Source organism: Natrix helvetica, assembly GCF_964273705.1.
Source record: "Natrix helvetica genome assembly, chromosome: 1".
Classification (NCBI taxonomy): Eukaryota; Metazoa; Chordata; class Lepidosauria; order Squamata; family Natricidae; genus Natrix; species Natrix helvetica.
The window spans coordinates 311,493,199-311,507,994 of NC_138548.1; the positions used below are offsets into that span (position 1 = coordinate 311,493,199).

General features: G+C 39.2%; 1 protein-coding gene across 1 annotated transcript in view; it reads left to right on the top strand.

Annotated features, from left to right (window-relative positions):
* Window positions 1–13,902, top strand: part of SLC26A6 (solute carrier family 26 member 6) — a gene marked incomplete at its 5' end in the record, with an annotated part of 33,577 nt that extends 19,675 nt beyond the window's left edge. Inside the window, 9 exons of the mRNA XM_081967298.1 lie at window positions 1,866–1,972; window positions 2,882–2,951; window positions 4,628–4,720; window positions 7,641–7,724; window positions 8,327–8,398; window positions 9,750–9,950; window positions 11,226–11,280; window positions 12,549–12,685; window positions 13,869–13,902. Coding sequence (XP_081823424.1) covers window positions 1,866–1,972; window positions 2,882–2,951; window positions 4,628–4,720; window positions 7,641–7,724; window positions 8,327–8,398; window positions 9,750–9,950; window positions 11,226–11,280; window positions 12,549–12,685; window positions 13,869–13,892 — 843 coding nt within the window. The 3' untranslated portion in view covers window positions 13,893–13,902. The remainder of the gene's footprint in view (window positions 1–1,865; window positions 1,973–2,881; window positions 2,952–4,627; window positions 4,721–7,640; window positions 7,725–8,326; window positions 8,399–9,749; window positions 9,951–11,225; window positions 11,281–12,548; window positions 12,686–13,868) is intronic.
* Between the last annotated feature and the right edge of the window lie 894 nt (window positions 13,903–14,796).

Consider the following 14,796-nt stretch of genomic DNA (forward strand, 5'->3'; position numbering starts at 1 on the left):
ACAAGTGATAGTGTCCTGCACTATATTTAAGAGAAATATTGCTGTTTCTAGAGTGCAGCAAGAAATGTCACGTACAATTTTATCCTATAGTTTGGGACGCTACTTACCCATAATAATTATGCAGACCTTGGACAAAGCAATCTGAACATACTTAGAAAAATGATATTGTAGAACTAGTTTCAAGACATGCCAGCTTTTTTTCCCCTCTGTGGCAAGATTAAAACCATGTCATAATTAAAGGACATTCGGATACAAGAGTCTTCATATCCTGATTGATCCTTAGTAATTACTTTATTTGATGCGTAAATTATAGACCATCTACTTCCATAGATTTGAGGCTGTTACACATTGATTCCCATAGGCAAGGAGACTGGATGTGTTCCATACTTTGGGAGGTGAGATAATGAAGATGATTTATTAAATTTGTATGCTATCCAAATCTCAGCAATTCTGGACAGCCTCACAACATTCAAATAAATTACAATGAAACATTTTTTTTAAAAAAAAGATGGGAAGTGTGATTAAGATAGTCCAAAGCAAGTTTTTTCCCCCCACAAACTACAACACCCACCTCACATGGTCTTTTCAGCAAGAATACACAAGGCAGGTCAAAGTCGAGATCGTCCTGCAAACACCCAGAATCAAGCTAGGTATCGCTTTAACATAAATAACAAGCAGTCTGAATGGGTTCTGGGAGTAAATCAGTAATCATGTGGTCACTGCAGTATTGGTGTTCAATGGCTGGATCTGTTCCCTTAGGTTGGCAAATTGACTGAAACCAATTTCTACCAATTGTAGCATCCAACAGGAAAAAAAACCATGAAGAGAGTGTGGCAGTAATCTCACTGCAAAGTAATTTGTATTTTTAAAGCACCTACTGCACCTACTTCACAACATTGTTCTACTGCCTCCAACAGAGAAGATTTCAGGATTCTTCATGTCATTTTAAAATATTTGCTGATGTGGTTGTATCTCCATGTTATTCTTTAATGCTATAGGTTTTGCAATAGGGTGTTATTTTTTCTTCATGCTTATGTATTCCATAGCTAAGACATAGTCTAACAATAACAATGTCCTATAGGATTATTAAAAAGCATCTCTGCACCATCAGTAGCCTACCTGATATAAAACCAATTGTTTTCAACTTTTTAGACAAGGTTAGTTGCCTATGGAGATTCTCAGTCATCCAGGTCATGGTTATCCATGTACCTTCAGGTCAACAAGGTTAGGCACAGGGGTGGGTTCCTGCCAGTTCTAACCTCTTCTATAGAAGAGGTTCCACAAATCTACAGTGCCATTTAGAACCAGTTCCAGCTCCCTCCCCCCACCCATCCGCACATCATCAAGATGAAGAGCAAGAGCTGGAATTCTGGGAGTTGAAGTCCACAAGTCTTAAAGCTGTCAAGTTTGAACACCCCTGGGTTTTTTTCCCTAAAGGGTTAGGGGTGCAAGGGTCTTGTAGTTTGACAGCTTTAAGACTTGCGTGTTTCAAATGCCAGAGTTTCTGAGCCAACATTTTGGTTGCTAAGCAAGAGCATTGTTAAGTGAGTTTCACCACATTTTACAATTTGGCCACGCCTACCCAGTCATATGGCTGGCAAGTCACTCCCACCCGGTCACATGGCCAGCAAGCCACTCCCACAAAGCAGGCCACACCTACAGAGGAGGTTCTAAAAATTTTTGAAACCCACCACTGGTTAGGCAGGACCACTGGCCAGCTGCAATGACATGCTATACTGCACCAATTCACATGTGCTAACATAACTCAAAAATAATAACTACTGAAATGTCTCCCTCTTCTAAAATTGAATGGCAATTCCAGTGATGCCTTCAGTACTGTTATTCTCTCATTCTCATACCTCCAGCTTATCTGGCTTGTAACTTTTGTTGCTACACTACTCTTGAATCTTGACTTGGGACTGGCAGCAGCTGTGACATTTTCACTCTTCACTGTCATCTTCCGGACTCAGATGTGAGTATTGCACCAGCTAGTGAGAGCATGGGAGAAAGATTTGTGAATTGCTTTCTGCTAGACTTCTATAGTGCAGCAATATGAGGCATTTATATTCTTCCCCATTTCAAAAGATTCAGTTCAAAAGATTGGTTTATTCGAAGATAACATAATTTTAAGAAACTGAGAGGCAGAACTGTGCTAAGTAACACACACACATACACACACACAGGAACCATGAGTTATGGTTGCGCAGTGGTTAGAATGCAGTATTGCAGGCTACTTCTGACTGCCAGCTGCCTGCAGCTTGGCAGTTCGAATCTCACCCGGCTCAAGGTTGACTCAGCCTTCCATCCTTCCGAGGTAGATAAAATGAGGACCCAAATTGTTGGGGGCAATATGCTGACTCTGTAAACCGTTTAGAGAGGGCTGTAAACACTATAAAGCAGTATATAAGTCTAAGTGCGATAGATAGATAGATAGATAGATAGATAGATAGATAGATGGATGGATGGATGGATGGATGGATGGATGGATGGATGGATGGATGGATGGACGGACGGACGGACGGACGGACAGACAGACAGACAGACAGATGATAGATAGATGATAGATAGATAGATAGATAGATAGATAGATAGATAGATGATAGATGGATGGATGGATGGATGGATGGATGGATGGATGGATAGATAGATAGATAGATAGATAGATAGATAGATAGATAGATAGATAGATAGATTACTTATATATATTAAAATTACTTATATAAACAATTAATACAAAATCCAGTAAAGAAATCTTAATATATAACTATATAAAGCAAGCAGCTTCTTTTCCATGAGGAATTCCAGATATATGTCACATTCCTATTGTGAGAGCAGTCAAACCCTTTGCTAGTCCTTTTTCTCTTTTATCACCTTTTCTAAGGCCTTATTATTCCATTTTGGGACAAGTGTCCACCACAGGAATTTACAAAGACATTGCTGAGTATCATAAAGTAAGTATATCAAAATGATTAAAGGAGATGATTGTCAGGAACTGTATCGAAAAATATATATATTTATTTACTACTAAACTTTCTATGCCACTCTTCCCAGTCTGGCTCTGAGCAATTTACAAGGCAATGCATTAATTTTTTTAAAAAAAGAAACAGGCAACACAGCAAATAATATTGTGGAGTCCTTGGTGCTCTCTGAGCATGGTTGTTTGCTTGCAGACATTTCATTACCTGAGTAGGTAACATCATCAGTGCTAGTGACTGTGGGGTTTACTCCCTATTTACAGTGGTTTGCCCTGCCAGTTTTGGCGGGAATGTGGTTTTCTCCTTGGTAGTTCCTTGATTAGGGTATTATTTTCTGCTTGATTGTTCCTCTGGAGTTAATCCCTGCTTATGTTATTGCAACATTATTGTAATAAATAACATCCATGGGCAGGGCTAAATAATGTCTCCTGAAGGTCTGATTGAATAGTCAAGTTTTTAAAGTCCTATGAAAACCCACCAGGGAAGAAGTATTGCAGATTGGAGTGGGCAAGCTGTTCCACAAATACAGATCACCACTGTGAACACCCAATTAGGCCCCAATCCCTGCAGGGGCAAAGTCCATATTGTGTTTGTTAATCCTCTGGAAAACCTCCTCTAGTCAGGAATTATAGTTATTATGTTAGGTTTAAATGACACAGCTGACACTTCTTGCCTGTGGTCTCTGAGAAATTATGTGGCCAGCAAAATAACAGAAAATGATCAGTAAAGCTGCTGTGATTATGTCAAGAGCAATCTTCTTGCCCAATATTTCTGCTTCTTTTGTGGAGGCTAGTCTCCTGTCTGCCTGTCTGCCTGTCTGTCTATATCTATATCTATATCTATATCTATATCTATACCTATACCTATACCTATACCTATACCTATACCTATCTATATCTATCTACCTATCTATCTATATCTATCTATATCTATATTTATATCTAGCTATCTATCTGTCTGTCTGTCTGTATATCTATCTTTATATATATATATATATATATATATATATATATATATATATATATATATATATATATATATATATATATATATATAATATCTATCTATATATCTATCTGTATTTATATCTATCTATCTATTTATCTATCATCTGTATATCTGATCTTTATATTTATATCTATATATTTATTATCTCTATCTATCTATCTATCTATCTATATCTATATTTATATCTATCTATCTATCTATCTATCTATCTATCTATCATCTGTATATCTGTATCTGTATCTTTATCTATATCTATATTTATATCTATCTATTTATTATATCTATCTGTATATCTATAGCTATAGCTATCTATCTATCTATCTATCTATCTATCTATCTATCTATCTATCATCTGTATATCTGATCTTTATATCTATATTTATATCTATCTATTTATCTATCTCGATCTATCTATCACTATCTCTGTCTATCTATCTATCTATCTATCTATCTATCTATCTATCTATCTATCTATCTATCTATCTATCTATCTATCTATCTATCTATCTACCAATATCTTGACGTTCCTGATTTTTCTTTAAAAATAAACAGGTTTCTGATCGAGCTCTATTTATTCTGATCTTTGAATAGTAATTCTCTTTTCTTAACATTTGGGTTCCTCCCCCCCCCCTCCTTCTCCCCAGGCTAAGGAAATACCAGGTGTGAAAATTTTCCACTCCTCTGCTACTATCTATTTTGCTAATGCTGAATTGTATGCAGAGGCCCTGAAAAAAAAGGTGAGAAAACTTAGAGTTTGTTCTTGTATTTGCTTGGTTGCTCATTCATGGCAATCTACGACCTGTAAAATAGCTTTGGGCTGTATTCCACTGAGAAGGAACCCAGAGACAGATGCTCTTTCAACTCTCATGTGAGAGGGCCCTTGTGGTGCATTTGAATCATTGACCTGAAATAAACAGCATCAAATGCTTCACTTTGTGCATTTTTATTCCGAATATAAAGCTGTTACAAAGTGATGAAAAGCTCTGAATTAAAGCAGCAACATTAAAAGCAGGGCAAGGGTCAACCTGCATTTCTTATCGAAATCCACATTCAGGCATGTCAAAATTGCTACCAATTTTCCTAAGGGTGTGTGTGTGTGCGTGTGTGTGTGTGTACGTACGTACGTACATACATACATACATACATACATACATACAGTGGTGGAATTCAATCAATTGCACCGGTTGTTAACTTTCTGAGCAGTTTGGTGAACTGGTTGTTGAAAGAAATCATTAGGGCAGAGAACCGGTTGTTAAATTATTTGAATACCACCACTGCATACATGAATGCATGCATGCATACATACATACATACATACCAGGAGTGGGTTCCTGCCAGTTCTAACCTCTTCTATAGAAGAGGTTCCACAAATCTACAGTGCCGTTTAGAACGGGTTCCAGCTCCCTCCCCCCCCCCCCCCGCCCATCTACACATCATCAAGATGAAGAGCGAGAGGAGGAATTCTGGGAGTTGAAGTCCACAAGTCTTAAAGCTGTCAAGTTTGAACACCCCTGAGTATTTTTCTAAAACGTTAGGGGTGCAAGGGTCTTGTAACTTGACAGCTTTAAGACTTGCACACTTCAATGCCAGTGTTCCTGAGCCAACATGACTGGAGGAGGAATTCTGGGAGATGAAGTCCACAAGTCTTAAAGCTGTCAAATTTGAACACCCCTGGGTTTTTTTTTCTAAAGGGTTAGGGGTGCAAGGGTCTTGTAACTTGACAGCTGTAAGACTTGCGTGCTTCAAATGCCAGAGTTTCTGAGTCAACATTTTGGCTGCTAAGCAAGAGCGTTGTTAAGTGAGTTTCACCACATTTTACAAGTTGGCACGCCCACCCCATCACATGGCTGGCAAGCCACTCCCACCAGGTCACATGGCTGGCAAGCCACTCCCACAAAGCAGGCCACACCTACAGAGGAGGTTCTTAAAAAATTTGAAACCCACCACTGATACATACATTTCCTCTCTTGGAGTAAAATAAATTTTTAATTGATGATTCAGACTAGAAAAATTTTATAGGAACTTTAATTTGCCCAGCCGTCTCAATGTTGCTGTTCTGATTAAAATCAGAGTTTACTTTCCCTGTTTACAGCTTACAGCTTATGTAAGCAATAACTGATGATAAGAAAGAAAATAATACTGGTGAATGAATGGATTGTGAGAGATGTTAAAAGCTGGGATAAACAAATTTGTGTTTGCCACATGCATGAGAGATAATGAGAGTTTTGCAGGCAGTCATCTTCACCAGAAACCTTCTTCCCATCCCCAAAATCTTCTGCCATATTCCCAGACATCCAGAGGTGTCTCTGAGGAAGATCTTTGTGAATGATGACAAGTGGACATAAGAAAAGCCATTTGCGATCGACTCCCCAACCACCCACAGTCTGTCCCAGGCTGTGTAAGTAAATAGCAGCTCCCTGAATTGCATTCAGAAATTGACCAAAAACAAATGAAGGTCTTTATCACGGATCAACAGTCTTCTTAATCAATGACTGGTGCCAGTTAATAGCTCCTACCTTCTGTTTTGAAATACATTCTGTTTCAAGGCATGTCCTCATAGCAGACCCTTATAATGGCATGAACTCACCTGACATGCATAGCTTTCTCTCTCCAAAAAGACTGTCAGTTCTGGATGAGTAAAAGAATCAATGAGCACTGAGTAAATAAACAATTAGTAAAATAAATAATGGGTTAGTGCAAGCCCTTATCCACTCATTGTCTTTTGGTACTTTATGACCATATTTTTTCCACCATTTTACCCATTGAAGTTAGTGGCCCAATAAACTGAAGCGTAAGTGAAAGTGCAAAATAACTCTTTTTTATTTTAGTGAAGCTTTTCTTACCAGATATCAATCCATCACATTATTTCAAATATCAACTTATACCTTGAACGGGGCCTTCTCAGTGTGTAAACCCCACCATGCAAAGCCTCTGTTAAGAAGCCTGGTGAAGTGAAAATGAGTAAAATGGATCTTGGTGTCTTCCAAGAATATCTGCAGGGTATGATTTTTTAAAAAGTCAACATGGGAAACATAACAATACAATCAAAGCTCTGCCTGATTTTGATATGCATTGATGCATATCAAATTGATGATATTGATGATATGCAAGGCATATGAAAAACAAGCAGAGTTTCAACCTCACCATTGTGTCTGCCATCTTGACTTTTTTCCCCATAGCCCATCACGCACCAGAACATTGGCAGCTGTCCATTACTTCTATTCTATTCTATTCTATTCTATTCTATTCTATTCTATTCTATTCAATAGAATAGAATAGAATAGAATAGAATAGAATAGAATAGAATAGAATAGAATAGCAGAGTTGGAAGGGACCTTGGAGATCTTCGAGTCCAACCCCCTGCCCATGCAGGAAACCCTACACCACTTCAGACAAATGGTTATCCAACATCATCTTAAAAACTTTCAGTGTTGGAACATTCACAACTTCTGGAGGCAAGATGTTCCACTGATTAATTGTTCTAACTGTCAGGAAATTTCTCCTCAGCTCTAAGTTGCTTCTCTACTTGATTAATTTCCACCCATTGCTTCTTGTCTTGCCCTCAGGTGCTTTGAAGAATAGTTTGACCCCCCCCCCTCTTCTTTGTGGCAACTCCTGAGATATTGGAACACTGTTAAGAATTTGTCTCTTTTATAGTGTGGCATTGATGTGTGTCATCTCATTGAAAAGAAGATGAAAGCTCTGAAGAGGAAGCAAAAGAAAGACAAAAAAGAAGCCAAGGTACATTTTCTGACTAGTGTTTTTTCTTCTTCTAAATTCCAAGCAGAAGATTTTCCACAAAGATACTCGGATCTGGTTTATCTATAGGTAATGAGAAAAGGAAGAAGGGGTTCAAACTAACCTTCACCAACCTGGAGCTCTTCAGATATTTCGTATACTGCATCCTCATTATTTACAAATAGACATGGATAAAGATGTCTGGATTGTACTGCTGCATCACTACATTTTCATACATGATATTGAAAACTCTTATGGCTCAGAGCACTGCAGGATTACAACTCTCTGCTTTATTGACGCAAACAGAACAAAAATCCTAAGAGTCAGGTTTAGCCAACATCAATATCCCTATCAGTTCCACATCAACAGTTTATGTGCAGAAAAACAAAGTCTTTATTCAGCTTTGGGTATCACATCATTATTTGTTCCCATACTGTACTGAACTCTGATTTGTTTTAACTATGGCATGTGCAATAAGCTGCCGTTGTCGTAACTTTTGTCATTTTCTTCCTTGATCCAAAATTAATTCAGTGTTTCTTAAAATGTCATATGAAGAAAGAGTTCTGTGATCATTGTCATATATGTTTTCCTCTTGTTTTTGGTAGCAGAAAACGGCTAAAAAATCTGGAGAAAACAACCCTGGATTTGAGGATATAGAGATGGATGCAAAATCACAAGTACTGTATCATGTACAATCATTTTAAAAAGAGAAAGTGGAAACAACATTGCCCAGGCATTTAGGACATTACCATACCTGAGTAAATCCATTTGTACAATGTATGTGTGTATTTCTGTGTAAATGAGCACCTTTGGCTTCAAAACTCAGCAAAGTAGAGATTAAATGTTCAATAACCATGCACCAAAAGTGGTAAGTCTTTGCTGAGCTTCCTATGTCAATATGGATTTACAAGCGGTACTTTCTCCAGCCAAAGTTTTCAAAGTCCTGAGATTTCAGATCAGATCTGGAGTTGAGAGGGATGTCTTTAGGTAGAGGCTAAAGAGATACCACTATCCCGCTCAGTTCATAGAGATGCACTTGATAAAATCATACTTACGTTTACCATTAAGGCAACTTTATACTTACAGTCCTAATATTCAGCTGATCTAGACAATCCCTTCCCACAAATGGATTTCTCACTGATTTGTATGGACCTAATTTTCATTATTCTAAGCAGTGCCTGATCATATGCAGAATTATTGTGCAGTTAGCTATGTAATAATCGTAGCTATATAATATATTCACAATAAGCTTTCAACATTTGACAGATGCATTTTGACAAAAAAATGCAGTTCTGATATATTGTACCTCTGTGCTCACACAGCTATGCACATGCACCATATGTGCACAAACACTCACACACACAATGCAAACAGAGAGACGTTATTACTCTCAAGTACTAAAAAGTAGTGAGATGCTTTTTACTAGGTTGGCAAGTTGTCATGATAGTACTTTCAACATGATGCAACCACTACTAAGCTAAATACAAGAAGGAGGTATCACTGCTTTAGACTTCTTGTTTCTTTCACCAGGTTTGTTCATATTTTTTTCCTAAGGAAATTTGCATACGCCCTATGTCAGTGATGGCGAACCTTTTTGGTACAGAGGGCCCAAACTGGAAGGCGTGTGCATGTGCGTTCATGCACGCATGCACCAGAGCGCTGGAAATACAATGGCCAACTGGCCGGCGCATATGCGCACCTCAGAAACCCGATGGCCAGCTGGCTGAACTGGGGAGATGGCGTGCATGCCCACAGAGAGGGCTCTGCATGCCACCTCTGGCACATGTGCCATAGGTTCACCATCATAGCCCTATGTTCATTGTCTCCAAAAGCTAGCATCTGACATTCCAAACCTTTTTCTGGGTTCTAAGTTAAGTTAACCCAACACATGATTATGATCTGTCCACGGGAAGGGATTTCCCGTTTCCAGCAGAACTCAGTCCACACCTCTCACACTCCACACATACTCAAAGGCAGCCCCTGGAGAATCCCTCCAAGTAATCAACTCTTGCTTCTCCTTTTTTGCAGGAACCAGAGGAAGGCCCAGCAGGTACAGAGAGCAATGGGACTGTGATGGCTTCGGACCCCCCAAGTAACCATCAGCCTCAGTCTTGTGGCAACCCCAGTTTAAATGGTCTGGGGCTGGAAAAACCTTCTATCCACACAATCATTCTGGACTTCAGTTCTGTCACCTTTGTGGACACTGTCTCCGTAAAGACTTTAAAAAATGTAAGGACAAGGAAAGCTTTCAGATGCATGGCTGTGCCAAAGGGGGTATTCAGCAGGTTCTGACCAGTTCTGGAGAACCAGTAGAATAAAGTTTGAATAGTTCGGACAACCGGTAAATACCATCTCTGACCGTCCCCATCTATTCTCTGCCTCCTGAGTCCCAGCTGATCGGGAGGAAATGGGGATTTTTCAGTAACCTTCCCTTGGAGTGAGAGGGAATGGAGATTTTTCAGTATTCTTCCCCTGTCACGCCCACCAAGCCACACCCACAGAACCAGTAGTAAAAACAATTGAATCCCACCACTGGGCTGTGCCCCGTTTAGGAAGAAAGGCCAACAGACCTTGTAGGAGGGAGGTACAAAGAACAAATGCCACTGCCCACATGAAGTGGGGATTTAGCTGCTTTTGTTTATTGCTGAGATTCTGACAAAAATTCCATATTTGTTCCAATGTTTGTTGGAGGGTAGAAACTGTAAAAGAAGTGTTTTCTTTCTGAATCAAGAATGTCTGGAAATAAAGATATGTTATTCCTTAGTGCTTTTCTCCAAGAAAAATCATTTGGCTCTTTGTTTCAAAGTCACCATACTGATGAAATTGTTTTTAATCTTTACTACTTTCTGTCTTTCCCTATAAATTGCCCATCTGAAAAAGGTGACTTTCTAGCCCTTAAAGATCATAGAGATCTTGAGATTCCATGAACGCAACATTTACCGGTATATGTATTTGTCATATGTACAAAATGCTAAAATGTGATCAGATTCTCCTGTTGACTTCTGGACTGAAGGGTTTTTTGAGTTCACTACAATTTCTGACCTCCTATTTGGCTCTTCCTGCATCTTCCTGCCTGCTTAAAACAATTTCTCTTGTTTGGTCGCTTCTCCCCAGCACGCATATGCGCGCAAAATGCCAAGACAGCATTTATTTCCCCAGCTTTTCAAAAATAAGGCTCTTCCCTGTGGCAGATGGCCAGTGCTGCTTCACTAAACTTAAAAGGACCGAAAGAACAAATGGAGGAGGAGAATATGACTGTTGAAATAACTTTATTGGAAATTATTTTCAACTGTGCATCTTCCCATTGCGATGGACTTTAGCTCCCTTTAGTGTGCTCTCAGGGATAATGGGAGTCCAACTGCAAAACATCTGGATCATGGTACCTTAAAGGAAAACTCCATTAGCAGCTTCCTTACCTAGGCTAAATTGGCCAACTGGGCAAACAACACACATATTTATTCTGGTGTTTCAACTCTGCTGTTTCTGCTTTGTTGCCTTCTGCAGATATTTAAAGATTTCCAGGAGATTGAAGTGGATGTGTTACTTGCTGGTTGCCATGGTAAGAAAGACCCAGGAAGTTATGACCTTGGGAGTGGGTGTACCTTGAATCAATTGTTCTCTTTTGGCTTCAGGCCCTCGCTCTTGTGTGTCAGTCCAGGTCTGACTCATGGGCATTTATGAGTTCTGGCATTACAGGTAGTCCTTGACTTATGAATGGTCATTTAGCGACTGAAGTTACCATGCACACCCCCTCCCCCAAAGCTACTTAAGACCTGATTTCAGAGTTCTTATATCAGCTCCTTCCCTGTCGTCACATGGTCACATTTTGGGTACTCAGCAACCAGCCTGCACTTATGGCCTTTTGCAGTACCCCACAATCACATGGCCATGACTTATGATGGTTTTGCCAGTGTTTGCTTCCCGTTTCCAGCAAAAATTGCCCAATGGCATATGATGGGTTCACTTAGGAGCTGTGACATTAACTTAACAACCTCCACATTTGCTTAATGGCTGGCACAAGTAAGGTTGTAAAATTGGGTCCAGTCATGTGATGATCTACTTTACAACGATCTAGACTTGTGACCATAATTGTCCAGCTCAATTACAGTCTTAAATCAAAGACTACCTGTATGAGTTTCAGCAAAAAGCCACAGTTGTAGGGGCAGAGCTGCAAATACTGTGAAGAGACCAAAACATTATTTGTTGCCTTTAAGTATTAATCTATACCTTTGCAGCCCAGATACAATCAGACTAAAAACTAGGATATACATATATCTGTAGTTTGGTATTATTTAAGAGTCCCATGAGGATAGCCTGGGAAAAATCAACCTTTTCCCCCCAAATTTAACTCAACCCCTGTGGAAATTTCTGCTAAAGCAAAAGAATAAATGAGTATCCCCATAGCATGCCACCCATCAGGCCTATAGCATTGCCTCTCCCAGCTTCAGTTGTATTGTGCAACACTAGCTGGAAATAGAAGAGTGGTAGTTCAATGCACCTGGTTTGGGGGAGGCATGTAGCATGTAATAACAACTGGAAGTAATTTTGATCAAGGAAAGAGAGTACAAAGTTAAGGGGGTGTAAGAGTTCCCAGTCTTGAAGAGACTTTCTAGTAAGAAAAAACGAGCAGGAAATTCGCAAAATAAATGTTCTTGCCTGACCTTATTAAAATGGGCAGATCGCTTTCCCCAGTCTTGCTTTAATCCAGATTTATTAAAGTAAATGAGATGTGACACTGATTGGATTCATCACTAGTGTTCCCACCACAAATAGTAGATGTGTTCCTGTAGGGTCCTGTCAGGCAATTTACTGCTCTTCTCTCTGCAGGCGTTGTCATTACCCAGCTGGAAAGAGGCAATTTTTTCAATGAAACCATAACCAAGAACCACCTTTTTGCATCAGTACACGATGCAATTACCTACATCGCCAGGAACCGAGAACAGAGCATGCCACACATTGACATTGTAAGCAATCTTTTTCTTCTTAACTCAGAAAAAAAAATGACCCCTCACAGGGATCATGCAGGTTTAGTAGACTGCCTTGGTGCTATTTTGCCACCAGGCACATCTCTTGAAACAGCAGGGTTGAACTATTCACTTTCCTTGATGATCTCATTTTGTTTCCATGCCAGATCAGTACTCTTCTTCTTCTCTAAACTGCAGGATTTATACTCACTCTTCACACAGCCCTGTAAAGGGAAAACTGTGATTCATGTGCCAAGATGATTCTCCCTCCCCATGCCAAATCATAATTTATCATCCCCACAAATCATAATTTACCCTCCCCATTTAATATAGTTTAAAATAATGTTTGAAAACCTATGGCATCAAGGTAGGCCTAATTGTGTGAATGTGTGCATGTGCCTTTGAGTTAGTGTTAATTCTTGGCAACTGCCTGGATCAGATCCTGCAGTTTTCTTGGCAAGATTTTCAGAAGTGAAAATTTTCTATTTCCTTCTTCCTAGGGTTGAGACTGAGTGACTGATCTGAAGCCACAAGCTGGCTTTGTGCCTAAATGGAACAGTTCTGGTGCCTTATCTATCATCTATCTATCATCTATCTATCTATCTATCTATCTATCTATCTATCTATCTATCATCTATCATCTATCATCTATCTATCATCTATCTATCATCTATCTATCATCTATCTATCTATCTATTTTTATTCATTCATTCATTTATGCATTTATTCATTCTTATTGACTGCTCAACTCCAGTGGATTCTGGGCAGTATAGAAAACTACGTATACTACACCAGACTGGCTAATATGTAGACCAGGTTAAATGACTCTTCTCATGAACTCCCTAGATTGGATGAGATAAGCCTTTATTTCTCAGACTACCTTGTAAATCAGGACTACAAATTGAGCTCTTCTAAGAAGTGCTTTGATTTCTCTTTAGGTATTGGGAGGATTACTCTACGTATATGCATCTCCACAGCAATTCAGTTAAAAATTGTGTCAAGGTATTGTGGGTTTAGAATTAGAAATATGATCTTCCGTGGAAAGGAGGCTATAAGCAGATACGATATCTATCTTGGATAGTAGTTTCCTTGGTGTTTTGTCTCATGAACATGTACAGACATAGCTCCTTGCATGATATATATGTACAGCTAATATGAGATGCTCGATCTCTTATCATTGTAGGTTGACTACAACACTAACATGTAATCCTAAGGCAGAAAACAGGCTTACATCTTCAAGATGATGTTCCAAACCATGTTGCTAATGAGGTATGATTCACCACCATTACAAATCCAGAGAAGAAGTGAACCACTACCAGGTGCAAGTGCTTAAAAACTGGAAGTTGGAAATGCCTTTTCCTAGAGACTCAACTTTGGAGGAACTGAGAACTGGTTGTGGCTGAGAAGCTTTTGTTCTGGATTTTTGAGCACTGATTCTTCTAGTTCTCCTGAGAAAATATTTCATGCATTAAAAAAAAGAATCCCTTTCGGGTACTGGAACTTGTTGCTATCCCTGCTCTTGGGATAAGGATTTCCATTCAATCTGCCATTGGATTTGGTGAGAAAACTGAGCATTTACAGCATGTTTTTGCCTTTGGGATAGTCCTGATTAATAAGGAAAGGCAGAGCATGTCCCTTACAGAAGTATCTACTCTCCGTGTTTGTTCTTTCCTTCTTAGACTGGAGTTTAATAGCAGGTCTTGGAAAATAAGTTTTCCACACTTTGAATTTCTTTGGTCTTGCCTGGATGCCTTAATACTGAGGAAGGAGTTTTAGCCCACATGCTTTGCATAAAGTATTCCTAATATTTCCAGTTAGAAGCATGAGATAGCAAACAGTAAGAAAGTTGAACACCTGTGATTAAGATCCTGGATAATCAGCATAAATCAAGGTCAGTGATACTGGTAAACAAGGTGAACAAGACCACTGGTTGTCTGTGTAGATTCTCAGTCAACCAGATCATGGTTGTCCCAAGAGGCAACTGGACTTTCTGGTTTTTCTCTGAAGATGTTTCGCTTCTCATCCAAGAAGCTTCTTCAGAACATCTTGGATGAGAAGCAATTCGTCTTCAAAGAAAAACCAGAAAGTCCAGTTGCCTCTTGAAAAAGCAC